The sequence below is a fragment of the Ctenopharyngodon idella genome, chromosome 9 (genome assembly GCF_019924925.1).
Source record: "Ctenopharyngodon idella isolate HZGC_01 chromosome 9, HZGC01, whole genome shotgun sequence".
NCBI lineage: Eukaryota > Metazoa > Chordata > Actinopteri > Cypriniformes > Xenocyprididae > Ctenopharyngodon > Ctenopharyngodon idella.
Genome location: NC_067228.1, coordinates 2679457 through 2703801, shown reverse-complemented (window position 1 = coordinate 2703801; position 24345 = coordinate 2679457). Strand labels below are relative to the sequence as shown.

The 24345-nt window shown below is 38.7% G+C and overlaps 1 protein-coding gene across 6 annotated transcripts in view; it reads right to left on the bottom strand.

The window, feature by feature from the left end:
• The window catches only part of tanc1b (tetratricopeptide repeat, ankyrin repeat and coiled-coil containing 1b), a 179428-nt gene that overhangs the window by 44074 nt on the left and 111009 nt on the right, over positions 1-24345 (bottom strand). For 5 of the 6 annotated variants that reach the window (XR_007931526.1, XM_051904757.1, XM_051904758.1 and 2 more), the window contains 4 exons: positions 20091-20210; positions 16682-16963; positions 16051-16202; positions 4452-4683 (listed from right to left, as the gene is read on the bottom strand). Coding sequence is in view for 5 of the 6 variants with exons in the window: in XM_051904757.1 (XP_051760717.1) it covers positions 4452-4683; positions 16051-16202; positions 16682-16963; positions 20091-20210 (786 nt within the window). In the remaining variant the exon portion in view is untranslated. Of the gene's footprint in view, positions 1-4451; positions 4684-16050; positions 16203-16681; positions 16964-20090; positions 20211-22144; positions 22658-24345 lie in introns of those variants that run through there. The other variant, XM_051904761.1, reaches the window with a different exon arrangement.

Sequence of the window (24345 nt, the reverse complement as noted above, 5' to 3'; positions counted from 1 at the left end):
TGGTGTGTATTGACGTCTTTCCACGTTTGAAACAACATTCCTTCTCATGTTCATTCATGTTTATTTGATGCTATAAATTAACTAGAAGGAAAAGATGATCGGTTCACGAGCCTCTTGAACTGAGGCGCTACAGCAATCTGTCACGACACATTAAAGAGCCACAAAACGGTTTTTATTGTTCGAATTTCTTAAAAAATTACACAGTTTGAAAGCTGGGACTTTGTTTGATATCATAAGTCACCTGCTCTGTCTTGTCTGTTGACGTGTTGTCAGTGTCCTCTTTGATGTATGTTTCACTCTGTGTGGCGTGACAGCGCCATGGCTTGTCGGACAAAGCAACAGTAACTAAGGGGGGCGGGTCTTTGCGAAGGGTCAATTGGACATAACAGGCAATTGTGAGTTTATATCTCACAATTCTGAGTTACAAAGTCAGAAGTGCATGATATTGCGTCAATTCTGAGAAAAAAAATCTGAATTGTGAGATATAAACTCGCAATTGCGAGAAAAAAAAGTCAGAATTGTGAGATAAAAAGTCTCAATTTTTATTTCATGGTGGAAACAAGCTTCCATAATCTGCAGCTTCAAATGCAGCTCGTCCAGTTTGAGTCAGAATTATCCATTAATAAATGGTCACACGCCAGGAAAGAGGTCAAGAGAGAGCATAAGAACAACTGTAAATCTACTGAGCTTCAGCACTAATGCGTCTCCTGTGCACTAATGAACTCGCTCATGTAACTTTAGATCTGTATCCAGAGTCCAGCTCTAGAAGTGCAATGGTTTGTTCTTTCCTTTGAGTTATGTGTCCATTATAGTTATTCTGCAGAGATCCTAAAACATGAGGATGTTTTCCACGCAGTTGAGACTGACTTCAACATTTCTCAAATAAATAACTTCATAAAATAAATCCATATATTATTAATCACTCTGCTATAGAATAAAGAGTGTAATGATGATGAGCACAGATCAGTCCACTTCACAATTAAAGTCCTCGGATGTGGCACGTCTTTGTTTTGCCTCAATTGAAGCATCGCCCTCCGGAGCCGTCAGGAGAACTTTAATAATTCATTACACACGAGATCTGAGCGACTTCCCAGAGCCGAGCAGTCAGAGAAGAATAACACAGAGAAGGAGAAATAGTTTTTCAGTGAGCGACAGATCAAGAGCTGCACTTCCTCAGCTTTGAAATATTATTTGAATGAGGAATATGGCCGAGCAGCATCCATAAACCATCTCTGCTTTTAAACCTCCACCACAAATCTCTGCGCTGACTTCTTCATGGCATGATGGAGAGCTTCAGGAAAAACTCTTCCCCTCGAGTCCATTTCAGTAATGTGTGGCTGGAGCGGACATTCAGAAACATTTTAATTCTTTACCATTTTTTTTAATTATTTTCCATGTAAAATGACTGAACGTTCTTAAAATAAGATCCATTTACGGCAAGATTGCATAACGTATTAAGACTTAAACGTATTATGATGTGCATATGTGTATATAAGAAAGAAAAAACTATAAAATATAAAATAATATTGATTAAGAAAAACATTTTTTTTATCAGTGCAGGCAGAGCTTAAGATTGGTTTTCATCTGGTTTGTCCTTTCTCTTCACGAGGCTGTATTGATCCAGAGCGTCTTCCATTTCCATCATACAAACACAGGGTTTGTTTATCTGCGTCTGAAACGCACACTTCTACAATAAAATATCGATCGAGCTGAGCAAAAGACTGGACCTCCACATAAAACAAACCACAATGACCTTGAGATCTCAGAGACTCAGAGAGAGCCTGAGCTTTAAGAGAAAATAAACGCACAGATGACGCAAGATAAACCTGTAGAGGATCAAGAGGAAAAACAGAGGATTCAGTTGTTTTGTAAGAATGTAGACAAACTATTAACAAAACCAAATGTCATGAAAATCATTCAGTTTCAGGATTTACTTTTTTATAAACTGGAACAGGTTCTCAATTGTCAAACCCATTATTCTTTTTGAGTAAAAACTAAAGACAGTCTTATTATATATTAAGTCTGATTTAATTCATCGAACTGATTCAATTTCAAGAAATAAATGTGGGCCAGTACATGAGTGCATCTAACAGCCTTGGGAAAATGGATTTCTCTGCATTTAATGCAACAACAAAGCAAATTCACCCCATTCATATAATCGGACCATCTGCCTGAACATTAAACGCATGCAATCCCAACTCATCCGCTTTAATAAAATGCTTCATTTCATGATGTTCCTTCTGTCCACATAACCTTCTCTAAACTGTAACGGATGCAGGAGGAAGAGAGCCGGAGGACAGGCCAAAAAAAAATCACTTAATTATGGAATTAAAATCAACAACATTTGCAACCCATTTTGATTCCATAATGCGATGTATTTCTGAGTGAGGAATGTTTGAATGATATTGTTTTCTTTGCAATATTGTGCAACTGATTAATCATTCACAACACAACCACAAACATGTTTTAAAGGTGCAGTAAGTGAGTTCTGAGAAACAATGAAAGTGGATCGGACTGGATCGGAGCAGCACAACACACTTGTAGCCAATCAGCAGTAGGGGGCGTGTTCGCCCATGATGGAGGAGGAGAGTGAGTCAATCAGCAGTAGGGGGCGTGTCCACTCATGATGGGGGAGGAGCATGAGTCAATCAGCAGTAGGGGGAGTGTCCACTCATGATGGGGGAGGAGAGTGAGCCAATCAGCAGTAGGGAGCGTGTCCACTTATGATGGGAGAGAGAGAGTGAGCCAATCAGCAGACAGGGGCATGTTTACTCATGATGGGGGAGGAGAGAGTGAGCCAATCAGCAGTAGGGAACATGCCCTCTCAAGATGGGGAGGAGAGAGAGTGAGCCAATCAGCAGTAGGGGGCGTGTTCACTCATGATGGGGGAGGAGAGTGAGCCAATCAGCAGTAGGGAGCGTGTCCTCTCAAGATGGGGAGGAGAGAGAGTGAGCCAATCAGCAGTAGGGGGCGTGTTCACTCATGATGGGGGAGGAGAGTGAGCCAATCAGCAGTAGGGAGCGTGTCCTCTCAAGATGGGGAGGAGAGAGAGTGAGTCAATCAGCAGTAGGGGGCGTGTTCACTCATGATTGGGGAGGAGAGAGAGTGAGCCAATCAGCAGTAGGGGCGTGTCCACTCATGATGGGGGAGGAGAGAGACTGAGCCATTCAGCAGTAGGGGCGTGTTCACTCATGATGGGGGAAGAGAGACAGTGAGCCAATCAGCAGTCAGGGGTGTGTTTACTTATCATGGGGGAGGAGAGAGAGTGAGCCAATCAGCAGTAGGGGGTGTGTTCACTCATGATGGAGGAGGAGAGTGAGTCAATCAGCAGTAGGGGGCGTGTCCACTCATGATGGGGGAGGAGCATGAGTCAATCAGCAGTAGGGGGAGTGTCCACTCATGATGGGGGAGGAGAGTGAGCCAATCAGCAGTAGGGAGCGTGTCCACTTATGATGGGAGAGAGAGAGTGAGCCAATCAGCAGACAGGGGCATGTTTACTCATGATGGGGGAGGAGAGAGTGAGCCAATCAGCAGTAGGGAACATGCCCTCTCAAGATGGGGAGGAGAGAGAGTGAGCCAATCAGCAGTAGGGGGCGTGTTCACTCATGATGGGGGAGGAGAGTGAGCCAATCAGCAGTAGGGAGCGTGTCCTCTCAAGATGGGGAGGAGAGAGAGTGAGCCAATCAGCAGTAGGGGGCGTGTTCACTCATGATGGGGGAGGAGAGTGAGCCAATCAGCAGTAGGGAGCGTGTCCTCTCAAGATGGGGAGGAGAGAGAGTGAGTCAATCAGCAGTAGGGGGCGTGTTCACTCATGATTGGGGAGGAGAGAGAGTGAGCCAATCAGCAGTAGGGGCGTGTCCACTCATGATGGGGGAGGAGAGAGACTGAGCCATTCAGCAGTAGGGGCGTGTTCACTCATGATGGGGGAAGAGAGACAGTGAGCCAATCAGCAGTCAGGGGTGTGTTTACTTATCATGGGGGAGGAGAGAGAGTGAGCCAATCAGCAGTAGGGGGTGTGTTCACTCATGATGGGGGAGGAGAGAGAGTGAGCCAATCAGCAGTAGGGGCGTGTCCATCCATGATGGCGGAGGAGAGAGAGTGAGCCAATCAGCAGACAGGGGCGTGTTTACTCATCTTGGGGGAGAAGAGAGTGAGCCAATCAGCAGTAGGGGGCGCATCCATTTTTTGTTCTTCCTTGTCATTCGTTCATCATCTTTGCTTTATTTTTCGCTGAGCATTCTTTTGCTTCACTTCAACTATGATAAAGAGACATCCACTCATCACTCATGTATACTGCGTGTTTGTGCATTTTGGAGGCGGAGCAATGAAGGGATAGGTATGTTTGATTGGGTTGATCTCAAATATCAAGTGTTTCTCAGAAATCGCTTACTGCACCTTTAAGCAAGTGAATGGGGTGATTTCATGTTGACGGGCCGGTTGTGTTTCTGTACCTTTGCGTAGGTTGATGAGCGGTTGCAGAATCCCCCTGCGGAAGGCACCGATGGGGTCTTGCACACAAGAGCGCAGGCTGAGCATGCTCTGTAGGTGCGGCTCTTTCAGCAGCAGCTCTCTGTATGCGGTGAGCTGATGCGCTCTGCACAGGAGAGCGGCCACACTGTGCACAAACTCAGGAACCAGACACGTGTATGTGTTATCAGCCTGGCAGTAATGATACGCCACCACCTGCAGAGTGAACAAGAGAGAGAGACAGTTTTAAAAACTTCGTATGCATCTGATATACATTTATAATCATGCAGCATTTTCTGTACATTTTTTACAGAAGCCATTTATAATGTCATATTCAACTATGCATTTGCTCTGAAATGGATTTTTTTTTTTTTAATCAGAAGAGCAATTATTTCAACCAAACAATCACTGTATTCAAGGACATTCCAAATGTGTAATGCAAGACGCAAAATACAGTAAAATCTAGTTAAAATAAACAATGCATATTCTGCAGTTTTTTACTAAATAAAAAAATGACAGGGTTTCTGCAGGTTTTATGAAGCTAAATCAACACTTTTTAAAGACCTTTTTAAGACAGAGTAAAGAAAATGTAAGGAATAAATTGAAAGGAAAAAAATGATGTTCTCTAAATGTAAATGACTAGGGAGAAACATAATGAGTTGTATTAGCAACACTTCAGGGTTTGAAAATACTTCCAACAGTTTCTATTACTTTTTAATGAATTGCTAATTCTAGCTCCCGACCACTAGAAAATGGACCTTCTGATCACACAGCAAAAAAGTGATGTTCTTCCTCAGTATTTTTGTCTTGTTTTCCAGTGCAGTTGTCTAAAGATTCTTAAATCAAGAAACATTTACTTGAGATGCAAAATGACATAAAATATTAACTCTTGTTTTCTGTGAAATTGACAAAAATGAAGCAAGTTTATGATTAAAACAAGAACAAAGATCTAACAATGGGCTCAGAAAAATCATCTTTATTCAAAGTGAAGTTTTCATAACAGATAGATATCATGACAGATATTTGTTCTTGTTTTAAGCATAAAAAACAAAAACAAAAAAAACAAGACTTCATTTTATGCATCTCAAATAGATGTATCAAAGGTGTTTAGATATTTGTATTGAAAAACAGGACAAAAATACTGGGGAAGATATTCATTTTTTGAAGTGCATGCAATATTTAATGCCCTGACATCATGAATTTATAACTTTCTGCTCTGATTTGAGACCTTTTTAAGGCCTTAGTTTGTGTAAGGGGGAATTAAGACTTTTTAAGACCTTTTAAAGACCCGCAGAAACACTGAATTAAAATATTTCATCATTTTCATGTATATGCACAGATTTAACAATAAGTTTAAGAAAATCCTGAAATAAAAAACTATTACGAATATCAAGAGGGAGAGAGTTCCCTAGGCGAGGGGTCGCATGGCTAAAAGTTCCCCATGGTAGTTAAGTGTATTCGTGTTGACACAAGAGAGAGTGAGAGTGAAGATCTTAAAGTGTGTGTAGGGGTATAAACATGAAGAAGATCAGTAAGGTATGGAGAAGCGAGATTGTGAAATGCCAGAAATCAATGCGATACTTCACTGGAAGCCAGTGTAGTTGCTGAAGAATTGGTGAAATGTGTTCAGTAGACGGAGCCGCAGAGTTCTGAACCAACTGAAGTTTATAGAGAAGTTTGGAAGGAAGACCAGTAAGAAGAGTGCTGCATTAATCGATATATGAAGTAACCAGTGCATGGATGAGGAGTGCAGCGTTGTTCATTGTGAGGGAAGGACGGAGACGATACACATAATATGCAATACACATAATATTATTATTAATATGAGCTTCAAAGGAAAATGGATTATCCAGAATAACACCCAGACTCTTAACCTGCAGGGAAGGACAAATTGCGTGTTGATCAATATCCACAGGAAAACAATCAGATTTAGTCAGAGTAGATCTTGTGCCTACAAGTAGGACCTCGGTTTTATCACTATTGAGTTTTAAAAAGTTCGCTGAAAGCCAGGAAAAGAGTCAGGGGGTTTGGAAGACAGGTCGAGCTGGGTGTCATCGGCGTAGCTGTAAAAGTGAATACCATATTTCCTGAAAATGTGAACAGTAAGTAAGTAGAAGTAAGTAGATAATGAATAGAAGCGGGCCCAAAACAGAACCCTGAGGAACACCAGTAGTAACTGTAGATGAGCTCAACCGAAAATGTTTAGTAGCAAATGTTGTTTATTAATGTTAATATAAGTTATTGTACTGTGAACCAGATTTTATTTTAGTTTTATTATTATATTGAATTAGCTTTTATTTTTAGTTTTCATGTTTTTCACGTATTTTTGGTCATTTCGTTAGGTGCTTTTGTCATGTTATTAGTTTTTATTTTGTTTTTTAAATATTACTATTTAGGTTTAATTTATTTTTATTTCAGTCTTAGTTTATAATGAACATTAAGTAGATAATGAATAGAAGCGGGCCCAAAACAGAACCCTGAGGAACACCACTAGTAACTGTAGATGATCTTGATCGAAAATGTTCAAGTTGGACGAACTGAGTGCGACCAAAGAGATATGATATAAACCAGGACATGGTATAATATATAATATAATATAATATAATATAATAATATGCAGATGCCATTTTATTTGGCTATTCTGTTGTTATCAAGAGCAGTTTCAAACTCTTTAAAACATTTGGTTTTTATTATAGGGCTATTATTATTATTGGCTGCTGAACTGAAGCTCATATCACAGCAGCATGTGGTCTGTGAGCCCTTGAGGAGCTGCTCTAAATCCATGTTGATCTAACACTGGAGCCCAATATCATGCCACTGTTTGCAATTGATAAATAATGCAGGGCACAAATGAGAGTTTCAGCCTCTTATCACTGCCATTCTCTACCTCCAATAATCTTGCATTCAAAGTTCAGCAGCCTAACAGATACAAATGTGAGTATCTGAACACAGATGGAGGGAGAAATGGACAAATAGATATCATGACGTGAGTAACAAAATATAAACTGATTTCATTAGATGTCACACACAACTTTATAAATATTGAAAGACAACAACAGGGAAGATCCTAAGTAAGTTCAGGTGAGTTTACCATGGATAAGAGTGTTTAAGGACTTCATGCCTTGATCTGTGATAAAATCACTGTAATGCTCAACCTCAAGCAGCTTATTTCTTTATTCAGTTCCTCCCTTAAAAAATCTCACATACCCAAAAGGAAGAATCACATCTAAGAGAATGCATTAAGTGAAATGTTTCTCTCTGAAGTGAAGTGATGTCCTAACAGCAGAGTTCACCACCATTCATTGAAGTAACGCTCACAGTTTGTTTGGCCAGAGTGAGAAAACCTGGCAGAGATGGGTATGACAGCAGGGCACCGAGTGGCACCGGCCTACTGAGGTTCCCTCTTAATTTGTCCTGATATATTATTGAAACCTCCATTTGACAGATGGGGATATTTCCCATTTGGACAGGTGGGGTTAATAGGAACGGCACGGTCTTCACCCTGAGATGAGGTCTGGGAAAAGAGCATCAATCTAAAGCTCCTTCAGGTGGAGGGACCATTAACTCGCTCACTTTGAGTGAACACTCCAAAGTGCTCGTTTCAGAGCGCACATTAACAGGATCAATCTCTTGATTGCTGTGCATTTCCCTCGACCCTTCGACAACCTGATTAGACAATCTTCACATAGGATTTAGAAAGCAACAGAAATCTTTGGTTTGAGACACTAAGCAGCAACTAAACCATAAGCAGAACTGTATATTCTGCTTAATCGTTAATTACAACTTTTGGGATAGGGCTGGGCAAAAAAAATAGTTTCTCAGATTAATCTGTTTTTTTTTTTTTTTTTTTTTTTATAAATGTGGTCGATTTGATACCGATTCTCAAAAGCCACGAATCGATTTAATCACAAATGTATCTGATCGACGTTAATCTTATTACTAGTCTTCTCCACTACATGTCATCCTCTTATTTACCTTACGCAATGTTATTAATTCAGTGCTTAACATGGCAGATTCAGGTGCGCATTTAAGCATTTCGGACAGTTGAAGGAATTGAAGGTCCTGCATGTGTTTTCAAGCTTTGCCAATTTAAGCATTCAAGCGCAAGAAGATGCGAATGAGAACTCGCGCGCACTGTGTAACAAGTTTTGTGTGAGCAAAGAGAAAGCTGGGCATCTCGGACAGCGTGCAAATAATAAAATGAATTCTCTTTGTGCTTGAATGGACAAATTCACACAAATTTATCACAAAATGCCTGCCTTGGCCAGTATCCTAGTAAACATAGTCTGTTAGTAGGCTTAAGTGAACTTAAACGTGTATCAGTAGGCTATATTGGATCCGTGAATTAGTCTTAAAGTGACAGCAGCCTAATATTCCTGTTGCTGTCAGTGTTTTTAATGTTAATCAAACTACTAAAGACAAAGAAATCACTCACTGCTCTTCACTGAATAACTTTTTTGTAAATTTAATAAGGATTAACCTTTATTTAATTTGTACAGTGAAGATTATATGCAGTGTTTTTTTACATTTGATTACCTTATTCAATTTCTGTACCTGACACTACTGTTAGACCTACCTGAAAAGCAGTTTATTTCATTTGTATCTTTGTTCTATTGCTTGTGATTTAAACATTTTTTTTTTTTGACTGTTCACTTGTCTATAAAGGGTTAGTTCACCCAAAAATGAAATTTCTGTCATTAATTACTCACCCTCATGTCGTTCCACACCCGTAAGACCTTTGTTCATCTTCAGAACACAAATTAAGATATTTTGATAAAATCCAAGAGGTTTTTTCATCCTCTATTCAACGCAACAAAATTACTACATTCAAGGTCCAGAAAAGTAGCCAATAATGAGCCGGCGTTCGGACGTAAACACGGAAGCTTTGCAACGTAAATAGCTTAGCAGAATGACAGAGGAGAGACGAAGTTGTTGAATAAAGTTTGTTTTTGTACACAAAAAGTATTTTCGTCACTTCATAATATTAAGGTTGAACCACTGTAGTCGCATTGACTATTTTAAAGATGTTTTTACTACTTTTCTGGACCTTGAGTGTGGTAATTTCGTTGCTTTCAATAGGAGGATAAAAAAAACCTCTCAGATTTTATCAAAATATCTTAATTTGTGTTCCGAAGATGAACAGTCTTACGGGTGTGGAACGACATGAGGGTGAGTAATTAATGACAGAAATGTCATTTTTGGGTGAACTAACCCTTTAATAATCTTTGAAATTTATATTAGTTAGATATAGTAGTTTTAGCTGTGGTAAAGAAATTGGAATCAAGAATTGTTCAATTTTACTGGTATCTAAAATGTTGGTGTCATAACCTTATTACATAACAACACAAGAACACATGGGTCAAAAACAACAAAAACTATAACTATTTTATTCATTTATTACTTTTTTGTGGTATAAAATAGAATATAATGCCATTTTTGTGGCCATGCATATTCAGACAGTCTAATTGGGCATTTCTTAGGCAGAATATGTTGAAAGTCAAAAGTCTGTGTGTCTAGATTCATCCCCTGTGTGTATAACTGAAAACAGGTATTAAAAAGATAACATTAATCAATTCTCCATCAGCACAGCACCGACTGCAAATATGTGAATTAATCAGGCAACAAACTAATGGAAAGAGCTAAAAATAATCAGCCTGCGCTTATGTGACTGATGCATGCAGGGATTGACTGGAATATACCCAATTTCTTTTGCAAATAGACACACAATCATTTATTAAAAATGTAGTGATGAGCCTCTAATTAGGTGCTTTTGTCTTATCTGTGAATACGTAATTTGCCGCTGTCTGCTGCGCGTTTGCCGTCCCTGAGTCTCGGCGCCCACATGGGTACAATTCTCTTTAAATGCGACCAAATGACCACCCTGCTAACCTGTTGCCATGGAAACACTCGAGGGACGGCAGGTCCCCCGGGAAACACGGTTGATACATCATTTAGCTCACATTGTGTTTGACAGAGGACAGCTCAGACTATTAAGACGGAGATGTACGGAGACGCAGCAGAACCCAAATGCTGAAACCCAAAGCACTGCGATTCAAGCGATTAAATGCAATATTCCATTAAAAAACCATCACCATTCACACACTTTAACAGTTTAAATATATTATTATCTGTTATTTTGTATGACTTATTAAAAACAGAAGTCCTTAACATTACATCCTGTATATTATATTTGGGTAATTAATCATTTTGCATGGTTTGACCGCACTATGAAGAATGTTACACAAAACAATCATGTTTCAAAAATCTGAATCAATATCGAGGAGGTCACTGAACTAGTGCTAGTTTATTTATTCAGAGAGTGAATGCAGAGATCAGGACTTGAGCAGCAACTGAGTTCAGCAACACTGAGAAGAATAAAGAGGGTCTTCGGGTTCACGGCATCTCAACTTCAGTCCTCTGCATTTCAAAAGGCTGAAACACAGCCTTCCAAACAACAGCGCTGGCATCGCTCCAGTCCCTCCTCTATGAACTTCAAAAGCAGAATCAGACATATTGAAGCAACACACATCCGAAGAAACACAAGACGGCATCGCCGGGATTCTCTCGTTCCCCACAGTGAGCACTAATGAGGAATCTAAGACTGCATTTACACTGCAGGACCTGCCGCACAGAAAAATTATATTCAGCAAGGACGCATTAAAGGGGTCATGAATTGAGAAATTTACTTTTCCTTGAGCTTTTGATATATAAGAGGTCATCGTACTATAAGAATATCCTGTAAGTTTTAGAACGGAAAACTTCCTTGTTAGTCCAATAAAAGCTTTTATTGACACCAAGCCCAGCGAACAACTGGAATGTGATAAGTGAAACTCCGCCTCCACAAAAGAAATCAACGCCTACTTCATCATTGCAACGTTAGCCCCGCCCACTGGCGTGTTAGTGAGATGAGGAGAAGAGAAGAGCGATACAGGACTAAAAATAACATTACCTTTCAAAGGATCCTAATGCAGGAATATGGTTATTTATTTTCAACAATGTGAATGTCTCAGTTGAGCTTTATTTATTTGTATTTGGTACATTTCACCATGGATTCTTTTGTAAATCAATCGCATTTCGGCGCAGGCTTTGCAAACAGACTTTTACGATATGGACTCGACAGTAATGCGACAACATGTCAGTAACTGTGTTCATTCAAATGCCTGATCTGATATTAATGATTCATGTACAGTCAGATGTGTCAGTAAATCAAACCAGTGACTAAACACTCAACTTCACATTGTTTAGGAGGAAAATAATCTGTTATTTAAATTGTGTTTAAATTATATATAGAAAGCGATCAAAGAACGCTCCCTTTACAATCGCTGGAGCTGTCAATCAAACAGCACGAGTTTATCAGTGACTGAGTTCTGGACTCCAAAACTCCCGTTTTATTTAACAAATCTCTTAGTTATATCGCGTTTGCACTACGATGAAATCATTCATGTGAAGAAATTGAGTTGCAATGACGAGATCACTGCTTTCATGCGCTCAACAACATGTCTGTGATCGGCTACAACTGCAACCTTTCATGCCACGATCTAAATATAATGCCATAGATCTAAATGTAATGCGGCACTTTTCACGATTAGTTAACCTTGAGAGCTGTAATAGTAAAAACGTGCTATAAGTTTTCGAGAGAATAATTCTTAGCTATTTCATATGCAAAGATGTCAGCCAATCACAGCAGTGGGCGTTTACACTGAAGTCTCACAACAGACATGCAGACAAACCGGAGTACAGATGTTTTTTATGAACCGTTAAACTTAGCATGTACACTGAGCCACCTACTGCGCCATCAGCCCATTTTACGGCACAGTTTCTCGGCCGCCACAGAGTTAAATTTGTTAAAGCGGACATAAAGCCTTGAAATATGATGTACTGCCTTAATGAAAGCCGAATTTTGAGCAATTTTTGTATCTGTCTTTTTTTATGGACCCTTAAACTTAGCAAACATGACTGACTGTGCCATCAGCCCATTTCACACCGCGGTTTCTCGGCTGTCACAGAGGATGCGTTATAGCGGACATAAGGCCATGATATTAGAGGTATACTGCCTTAACGATAGCAACATTTTGAGCAAACATCTTTATTTTTTTCATGTGCATCTATACTCTCATTTTCTTCATAGTAAAATGGCAGTGAAATGCACAAAGGAAGTATGTTATAGATAGTATACATAAACCAGACATTGTAACGCGAGAACACTCAAAAAAATGCTGTGCACAAGCAATATTTTCTTCTCCACGTGCGGATGTTTCTTGAGTGAATGCGAAAGCCTGTATATTTTTTATTTTTGCAAAGGTCCCTTTAGGGACTCCGTAGTAAACAGAACTACTGCAGCTGAAAAATTTAAAACAATGTTTATTTCATTTGTATCAGATTGTATTTGTGTTATAATTTGTAATTTACATCATTGTTAATATATTTCATAACAAAGATACAATAATGAAATAAAATAAAATAGAGAAATTAGTTTGGCTGTACTGCTCAGTGACTTGCAAAATAGTCTTAAACCAACATGAAAAAGAATTGTGTTATGGATCGTGATCCTGTCTGTAAACAATTGTGATATGATTTTTTTGCCATATCGCCCACCCCTACATCCTCCACCATAAACGTGTCAGTCTGAGGGGAAATACATCATCACACTGAAGCGTGGGTCCTCCATTAAAACGGCCACGGTAGAAACTGTGACATCACCACATATTCATCACCGTCCATTAGCAACATTACTGCACAACTGCATGTGCTCTTCATACATGACACATGAATCATGGGTCAGTCTGCATCAGAACAAGCATCGCTCGTCTGTAAAGAGACAAATCTCAAACTCTACCTGAAAGCAAAAAAACTACAACTAAATGAAAATATAATACATTTCATTTTCAGTGTGTCCGGTCTATGCATTGTGCTATAGAGAACCTTCATCGGTGATGCGACTTTGCAGTTGAATAAAACTCATTTCTATGAACAAAACACATCTGAAATCATCTGAGGACACAGAATGAGCCACTGCAGGGGAAAAATAAAGTGTTCAGCGCAAACTGTCTGAAGCATAAGAGCACTTTATATTAAATGCCTGAAATAAGGTCACAAGAATATAGTTTTAAGTGGTCGGTGTGCAAAGTGATTGCTTAAGATGTTTCAGCAAGTACATAACTTACATATAACAGTTATATTGTTATAATGTAAGCATTTCCATTTTGAAAAACAATGGAAATGGAACAGTTTTGCTTGTCCTAACAGCAAGCAAGCATATGACAAAGTTTGCATGCATATACATGGCAAACAAACCAAGGGGTGAAAGTTTGTCTGGTTAACAAGGTCCAGTTAGATCCTGCTGTAACTGCACAATTCTGCAGGCAAAAGAATAGAAAGTTGGATAGTATACTCGTGTAAAGTGATTTATACTATATAGCAATCTCAACTGCTTGACTGCTTGTATTACCTCAAAATGTAACTATATTATCACACAGCTCTAACATGCTAAATGTAACTATGAGGCATGAAAATATTATGATATTATAAACATTAACATTATGATTTTCTGTAAAGCTGTTCTTTTTTGCACCACTTTCAGGGAAAGCTGGAAGCTTTGTGTTGGACTTCTGGCATTGAACCGACCACTTCTAGTCGTGAGCAAGCTCAGTCTATCCAAATGCTTAATAACTTTACCTTGACTAATCTTAATTAGTGAAATAATACAGAAATCCAATTCTTTTTCATGCCGGTTAGATCCTGGACCAACATTCCTTTTGAAACACTGTACCTCTGTCATTTCTGCTCTCATATCTTGTAAATATGTCTCTTATCTCTGCCACTGTTGCAGTTTCACTAAAGACAGCTGGACCCAACTGACTTCGCTAATTATCGCCCAATCTCCAATCTACCGTTTGTCTCAAAAATCATGGAAAAGGATGCAGTCATTTCTAGCTCTCAATGATCGGTCTGGTTTTCGCTCACATCACAGTACTGAAACTGCCTTAGCATCATAAATGACCTCTTACTTTCCGGTGACTCGGGCAAGCTTTCCATACTCTTATTGCTCGACCTCAGCTTTTGATACTGTCTGTTGTAAGTTCGTACTCCTGCGCCTCTCAGAGATTGGTAATTGGTAACAATACTACATCACCATGCACAATTATACATCTCCCACTATCTTCTCAAACAGGGTGTCCCACAGGGCTCAGTTTTCGGACCACTACTATTTATTATTTACATTAGGCCTCTCGGACAAATTATTTTTCAGACAAATTCATATGTAACATAATAAAAAAATATCCTATTCATAACTTGATTAATAAACCTCCTGTTTAAAAACGGGGATATTAGCGGGAATAAGTTAATGCATAAAACCTTGAAAACCAAAAAAGTAGTGCTTGAAAAGTCCTTGAATTTCATTTTACAGTATCTGTACAAACCCTGTATTATTAAAGCTGCTTTGAAACAATGTGCATTATGAAAAGAGCTATATAAATTTGACTCGACTTAACGTGAAAAAGAATTTTAGCCATTGAAGGCCATATAAATGTATCTGTAAAAGTACTGTGATTAAATTAAATATATTCTATGCAAATATTTCATTAAAGCAGAGTAGATGAATGTGCTTGGTTCTCTTTGAGAGGCTCTCAAAGACATTAAAATCCATCTGCTGTTATTAATGTCACAGATCAAGAAAGCATAATAATTTTGGACAAAATATCCATTTTATTAATTAATTTTGACCCCTTGGAAAGAAATAATCAACATTAACTGATTATTAAACTGGTTCATTAACACAGGACTGTGACATACAAGTCTTACATACAGTAAGACACTGTCAGCACTGTAGATCAGGCAGAGGTCGTGGCCCTGCACCTGTGATTCGGCTGCAGCAGCACACCTGTGCGGTTTCATTAGGACCGCAGCTGAGAGATCCATCGAATGAGCCGCCCACTTCAGTGTGAAATGTTCTATACATACAGGAAGCTAAAACCGGATACGGATTTGTTGCTTCTGTCCAATGACCACAGTTTATATACTAATCAACAATCAATGCTGGAATGTGTCAAATCAACACGGACTGAATTTAAAGCTTCGCTTTGGTTGAAAGAGTATATAAATTGTATTGTTTTTTGAAAATGGCCGATGGTTTCTCTAGATAAGACTCTTATTCCTCGTCTGGGATCATGTAGAGCTCTTTGAAGCTGCACTGAAACTGACATTTGGACCTTCAACCCGTTGAACCCCAGTGAAGTCCACTATATGGAGAAAAATCCTGGAACATTTACCTCAAAAACCTTAATTTCTTTTTGACTGAAGAAAGAAAGACATAAACATCTTGGATGACATGGGGGTGAGTAAACTATTAGGAGATTTTAATTCTGAAGCGAACTAATCCTTTAAATTTATTGTGATATTCACAAAGGCTGATTAATTTTGTCACCAGAAAGACCATCACAAACATGTCGTGACTATTCAGTTTATCACTCAGTCCTAGCACTCATGCGAAAGCACAGGGAGTTATGGTGCTTATGTGAGCAATGCAAGTTTGAATCTTGTTCCTTTTCCACTTTCAGATCATGAATAGGTTTTTGCACATACCTTGGCAGCCAGACGTTTGACGGCCTCCTCACGGCGCCGCTGCAGCTCAGGAGTGCTGGGACAGCTGCTGGATCGCAGGGTGTTGGTGGCGCTGGGCGGCGGGGTCGGCTGAGGCGGTTGACTCAGAGGCAGATCTGAAGTCGGCTCCCCACCTGGACATGTGACAGATGAATATCCACATGAGCACAAACATCACCAGCTGTTGTTTATTCTACTTAGACGAGTCAAACATCAACACACAAACAACTCAGACCATTGTTTATTGTCAAAAGTGACAGTAAAGACATTTATAATGTTACAAAAGATTGTATTTCAAATAAATGCTGTTCTTTTGAACTTTCTATTCATCAATGAATCCTGAAAAAATGTATCATGGTTTCTACAAAATATTAAGCAGCACGACAATTATTGATAATAATAATCTTGAGCAGCAAATCATCATATTAGAATGATTTCTGAAGGATCATGTGACACTGAAGTCTGGAGTAATGATGCTGAAAATTCAGCTTTGATCACAGGAATAAATTACTTTTTTAAAATATATTCAAACAGAAAACAGGTATTGCTTTGCTGCTCTATCCAGACTCGGGCCCGTGAGCATGTGTGTTGCTAAACAATGTTCAGGACTCACTTTTGGGAGATGCGCTTGGGCTGTTGGATGCGATCTGTCGCATGCGGCCGCCATGGCAGCTGAGGGCTACCAGACGGGAGATGATGGCAGTTTTGCCAAAGCCCACGTTGCCCACAAGGATGGACCCGGAGCTCTCGCCTGATTCGCAGGGCCTCAGGTCATCCTCGAGCTGCTGGAACAGCCAATCGCGGCCCACGAACACAGAGTCAGTGGTGATGCTGGGAACCTCAAACAGCAGTGGCTTGAGCATGATGTCAGTGGGCTTGTACGGAGCAAAGCGAACTGCAAAACACAACACACAGGTTTAATCATGGGCAAACAATGTAAATAGACATGCATCTGTTGTTTCTTAGTTAAGGCTTTATCTTTATATCCTTGCTAGACCTAAGAAGGAAGGATAATACTGTATAATAAAACTATTTTACTGCAGATAATGTTTTAAAATACCCTCAATGTCGCCCCAGAGTGAGATTTTATTGTGCATTGAGACAAAATATGCATGAAAGAGCACAACAATCCCATAATATAGCACTGTGACATTACATTATAAACTTTCATCACTTTTAGTAGCTGTTTGTGTGAATATGAATGGCATCCACTCAGACAGTGAGTGTTGGACATCCATGTGTCACTGATGTGATGACATTAATGTCATATATGAACTTTTATCACAGTGTTTCTCAATCATTTGGACACCTTTGACATAAAATAAAGATGCCAAGTGCTTGGAAAGGCTGTCTGAGTAGCTGTAAAGTAGCGCATCTCTCTGAGTCAGAGTGAAAATCAATTCGGATGACGACATGAATGTGATTTTTGGGTTAAATCTCACAAAAAATATGTCCAGGACACAGTGCACAAACAAAATCAAAAAGAAAAGAAGATAAAAAAGAAGAACCTCTTTGTATAAAATGAATAAAAGCATTTATGGCCTGTTTACACGTGTTTTTACTGTTCAGATAACTATCTGATTTGTTAAAACTGTTCTATTTACATAAATATAAATCCGATATTCAATTCAAATCGATATTAAGCTGCATTTAAATTATCACCAGCTAATTTCAAGATCAAAGGCCGCAATAGGAGAGAGAGCGGCATCAGCACTGGTAAGATCATTTAGTCTCACTGCTTTTAATAAAGATGATTGTGTGTTATTTACATTAAGGCAGATTACTGACCACTATAATTTGTAGAACAATCCATTTAACTAACTTCTAGAAGAACGTGAAGCTCCGGCCATAGCCATATTATGATCACACTGATGTTGCTTCATTTTCAAACAAGAATATTTTAGAGAAATTCAGACAAAACACCTTTGAGTTCATGTGAAATCTTAAACTGCAGAAGAAAGGAAAATAAAATAACTATAGACAGCCCGACAACAGGCCTGTGCTGTAAAAAGAAATAAAATAAAATCTAAAATAAAATAAAAATATAAAATATAAAATATAAAATCTAAAATAAATAAAATAAATTAAATTAAAATAAAATCTAAAATAAAATAAAATAAATAAAATATAAAATAAAAAAAAAAATAATAAAATAAAATAAAAAATAAAAATATATAAAAAATAAAATAAAATAAAATAAAATAAAAACAGTTATGCTGCTGGTAGAGCTGCACGATTCTATAAAAATTGAGAATCATGATTTATTTTTTTTATATTTTTTTTTTGTTTAAAAAAAGATATCACGGTTCTCCCACGATTCTGAACCAGATAACTAAACAAAATAAGTTGGGTTCTGACAAAATGTTAATTGTTTCATTACTGGATGGACCAGACAAATACATTTTTTAACAGCCACTTGTCGCCACCTACTGGTGTAACGATGTAATCGATACAATCATTATTTGAAGCTACCTTAAAAAACGTGGTATACTCTATTTTGATCGCTTCCGTAGACATCAGTGTTTATATCTGAACTATAAACTTTCCCAGTACTTCTGTGATCATTTGAATTATTGTAACAGAAATTATGATACTGTGTGGTTGTGATGCGGTTTTATACCAACTACTCTCTCTGGATCAGAACGCAGATCTGAATGTTTGCTGTGATCGTACTTGTCAAATGTTTGATAGACACAGACGGTTTGTCATTTAGGAATAAGATTCCGGGGTGCTTGAATCGAGATTAATCGTGCGGCTCTATCTGCTGGTCATAAGTCTTCAATAAAATACTGACACATACATAGATATTTAAAACACATAGACTATATGTACACAGATAATCATGTCATCACAAGATGAAATTGAGCCTTTCTGGGATCCAACACTTGCACATGAACACACCTGTATAGACTGGAATAAAAACCTGCACTGATCAGAGCTGATTAATCTCTGCTGCCATTGGCTGTGATTGAATCAAACCGCTGAAGTCTCTCATTATTTATTAGAACATTCAACAAGGTCAGAATAGCAGCTCAACACTGACACACACGCAGCAGCTCCTGCAGAACACACATTAGCTCGACCCTCGGGGTACACAAGCGTTTATATAAGAGAAACAGACAAACAGATGGACTGAGAGGAAAAACACATGTATTTAACGATGTTCTCTTGCATTATTAATGGACTTGACTATTTAAAACACTTATTTTCACCACTGGAAGTGTATAGAGAGTGGGTCCTGAGTGGGTAAACAGATCTATACAGAAATGTCTCACTCAAAACGTTATGTAAGTTTTTACAAAAAACACAAATCAAAAGAGCATTTACCAGCTTCAGATTGTACAAGGGTGAATCTCACCAAACCATGAACATGTTTGGAGCTAATTTTATTTCTCAATCAATCAATCAATCAATCAATTAACGTACACCTAAATGTTGAGGTGCACGTTATGAAAAAATATACCAAAAACAGTTGCAGTTATACTTTCTTTTATGCCAAAATCAAAGAGAATAAATAAGAAATTCAATTTTTTTTTTTTTTACATAAAGAAAATTAAGACTTAGTACCCCCAAATTTTCATTATTTTTATTTATTTTGTAATTTTCATTTACTTGTGTTTCAAAGGCAAAATGAAAACAAATAATTATTTTTGACAATTTATACTATTTATAAAGTGCAATATATGAGGTGTCATCTAAAAAAGCACCTTAATGCAATAACCGCTTTCTTTAAGTTAGCATAAAGGCAGAACAACAAATCATGATCCATAGATAAATTTTTACATAAAGAAAATTAAGCCCCAAATTCTCCTTTTCTATGACAATTTAAAACAATGTTGTTGTTTTTGTTGCTGTTTTGCATGAAAGTAATAAGAATTTGGAGTAAAAATGTGAATAATTGTCAGGCAAATTATGACAGATTGCCAACTTAATTATCCTAAATAAAGGTTTCATGACATTCTTAAATAAATAAAGAGAAACACCAAGCACACAGAATAATTGCATGATGGGATTGACTGTACCTTTGTCGTGCGGAGCTCTGCCCCCGGTGTTGTGCCAGGGCAGGCGGATGGACGTGCGCAGGGGGGTGTTTCGCTGTTCATCAAGATAGCTCAGATCCTCCAGCTTAGTGGAGCTTGTTGCTGAAAAAGAGAGAAATGCAAAAATGACAACTGTTTTCAAACAGGTTTTCACGTTTAGATAATACACTGATAACTCCCAAAAATCAGCTTATTGTTGTCTTAGAATACATGCAAACCAATATCCCGGCAATGCAAGTAAACCACGTTTACAAGACTTTATTAATAAATCAGGTTTTTCCCTGGTAGTGACATCAAAACCTAACCATTCGTGTATCTGACTCAGAGTATTTCATATGTTACGTCAGTCGGGATGTTAAAGTATTCCAAAATGTCTCATATTCTCCTCTTCTGCAGTTATGGATGCAATATTTTGACTGTACTACTTCTGCACGAGATGAGAACACACTATAATAATTTCTAGGGTCAAGAAAAAGTCGGATATATTTCCTCTTCCCTTACTGTGAAACACTCGCTCTGTCTGGATGCGCTTAATTCCGCAGTAAAGACACATCCCTGTGCACTTCAATAAGCCGACGGAACACAAGTTAAAGGATTAGTTCACTTCAGAATTAAAATTTCCTGATAATTTACTCAGCCCCATGTCATCCAAGATGTTTATGTCTTTCTTTCTTCAGTCAAAAAGAAATTAATTTTTTTGAGGAAAACATTCCAGGATTTTTCTCCATATAGTGGACTTCACTGGGGTTCAACGGGTTGAAGGTTCAAATGTCAGTTTCAGTGGAGCTTCAAAGAGCTCTACATGATCCCAGACGAGGAATAAGGGTCTTATCTAGAGAAACGATTGGTCATTTTCTAAAAAAAAAATAAAAATGTATATACATTTTAACCACAAATGCTCGTCTTGCACTGCTCTGCGATGCGCCACGTATGACATAATCACGTTGGAAAGGTCACGCGTGACGTAGGTGGGAGTACCGTGGGAGGGCGATAAACTCTCATTTTCTCCTCCAAATTCAAAATCGTCCGACATCGTTGTTTTACCTTTTTTTGTAAAGGCTGTTTGACTTAGTCTTTGCACGTTCGCTTTGTAAACACTGGATCGGTACTTCCGCCTACGTCACGCGTGACCTTTCTAATGTGATTATGTAATGTGTGGCGCATCGCAGAGCAGTGCAAGACGAGCATTTGTGGTTAAAAAGTATATAATTTTTATTTTTTTTTAGAAAATGACAGATAGTTTCGCTAGATAAGACCCTTATTCCTCGTCTGGGATCATGTAGAGCTCTTTGAAGCTGCACTGAAACTGACATTTGGACCTTCAACCCGTTGAACCCCAGTGAAGTCCACTATATGGAGAAAAATCCTGGAATGTTTTCCTCAAAAACCTTCATTTCTTTTCGACTGAAGAAAGACAGACATAAAGGGGGTGAGTAAATTATCAGGAAATTTTAATTCCGAAGTGAACTAATCCTTTAAGAACGTGCATGTAAACGTGCTCATTGGAAGGAAAAATAAGACATTGACGCCATAAAAAGAGGATGGATATGAAACAGACTCCCATCACAGTTCCCCTCAGATTCAAGGCTGGGTTAAAGGTCGCTGACCGCAACAGTGGCATTGACCTGTCTGACATAAACGTGGAACCATGCAGGGATGAAGATGACATCATTCTGAATGCAAATCACGAGCAGCGACTATAATACACACAGTAAAGAATGAATGGGCGAACACAACCAGGTCACTGAGCAAACACACACAGACAGAACAATCAGAGGCATTTCAAAAGCATCATAATCCAATTAAACCAGAATTGTTCTAAAAAAGAGAGGCAACTTGCGAGCTCCATTTCTACGATGCAAAAGTTAAATTGTGCGATATTTCATGTTCTTCAAGCGGTGTGACAGAAACAATGTGTCATTTTAGTGCACGGCCTCTAATGTGCATCCATGCATCGCTGTCTGAAACTAAAGCACCAGCAACCTGTTTGCTCCCAAACTACTTTCCACGCTCGCGTCGAAGCTCTTGGTACTCACGGACTTAAGGTGCATGCGGACGCGTTCTTCAAGCAAAGGCAGACGCAGCTCCGCAAACCTCTGTTTCCCTCTCTCTCCTCAGGATACCTCCATGTTCACCCACCGTTTTTTCTCATACCGCATTCAACTGGTGAACGGCACGGCAGCCCTGAGTCTCTCTCGGCTTCACTGCATCGCTGAACGCATCCACAAAGCATCAGAGAAAAATCACTGCCGCAGCTCTCTGCTCCGCAACGAGTGAATGAAAGAATGGATGGAAAATAGGAGAGGGATGAAACAGAGGAGGTCTCTCTATCTCTCCTCTCCTACAGAGCGGCTGATTACAGTTTATAGCGGGCAGCCGGAGGAGAAATAATCTATGATCATCATGGAGAAAGAGAAAAAAAGCTAATAAAACAGAGCTGAAGGAGAGCAGGACAGGCATGGAGAGAGGAGGGAGCCGTCATTGAGGAGACGGGTGATGGAGGGAGGTGGGATACTGTAGGTGTGGAGTGAGTGAGTGAGCGAGCGCAAATCAGCTGCGCCCCTTTCAGCTTTAAAGAGCCTCACTGTGTTACATGCAATATGACAGGGAATATTAATGAAGAAGCAGCGACAGAAAAATAAAGAAAAGTTCGCTAAAGTTTGAAGGTACACTGAAAAACATTTGGTGTAGAAACAATTTTTACCAGAAATTGACAATAAATTACCATTACAAAGAAACGGCAAGTAACACATTGAATTAAACATGAAATTTTGAAGTAGAAAGACTGAAAAGGTATTTTCTTGTAAAATGCACTCTTTATTTTCATCTTCAAAAATTCTTACAGTCTTTCTACTTCAAAATGTCATGTTTAATTCAATGTTACTTGCCATTTCTTTGTAATTGTTTGTGAAATTTCCTAGCAATTTCTTAGTGAAAACTGTTTCAAAGTAAATCCTACACCACACTTTTTTTTTTTTTTCAGTTTATTTTCAGTTTAGTTTGAAGGGAAGTAGATGACTGTCAAGGTGTTCTCAGTGGTTGCTAGGCAGTTGCTTGAGGGTTCTATCTGGTTGCTAAGGTGTTGCTAGGGTGTTTTGAGTGTTCTATCTGGTTACTAAGGTGTTGCTAGGGTGTTAGAGAATAGGTTCCTAGAGAATTGCTAGGCAGTCACTAAGAAGTATCAGGGTTCTGGATGGATGGTGGATGGATTGATGGATGGAGAGAGGGATGGATGGATGGATGGATGGATGGAGGAATGGATGGATGGATGGATGGAGGAATGGATGCATGGAAGAAAAGAGGATGGATGGAGGAATGGAGAGAGGAATGGATGGATGTATGGAGGAATGGATGGATGGAGAGAAGAATGATGGATGAATGGATGGATGGATGGATGGATGGAGAAATGGATGTATGGAGGAAAAGATGGATGTATGGAGGAATGGAGAGAGGATGGATGGATGGATGGATGGATGGATGGATGGATGCATGGGGGAAAGGATGCATGGAGGAAAAGATGGATAGATGGTGGAATGGAGAGAGGATAGATGGATGGATGGATGAGAGAGAGAGAGAGAGAGAGAGAGAGAGAGAGAGAGAGAGAGAGAGAAATGGATGGATGGATGGATGGATGGATGGATGGATGGATGGAGAGAGGAATGGATGCACGGATGGAGAGAGGAATGGATGGATGAATGGATGGATGGATGGAGGAATGGATGCATGGAGGGAAAGAGGATGGAGGGAGGAATGGAAAGAGGGATGGATGGATGGATGGATGGATGCATGGATAGACAGCGGAATGGATGGATGGATGGATGGATGGATGGATGGATGGATGGATGGAGGGAAAGAGGATGGATGAAGGAATGGAGAGAGGGATGGATGGATGGATGGATGGATGGAGAGAGGAATGATGGATGGAGGAATGGATGCATGGATGGAGAGAGGAATGGACTGATGGATAGATGGATAGACACTGTTTTTATTTTAAGTTTATTATATTATAAAATATTCAAAAAAAAAATTATTTATAACTAAAGCAAAGTTTTTTAAATGTTTTTTTAAACCAACTTCTAAGATTTTAAAATTATGAAACCAAGGAAACATCAAAAAAAAAAAAAAAAACTTTTATATAATTTATAAAAATTACAGTTAATGAATTTCTTTGAATTTCAATTCAATGTAAATGTACTTCCTTACATTCAAATTCAAAGTTTGTGACCTTAAATTCGAA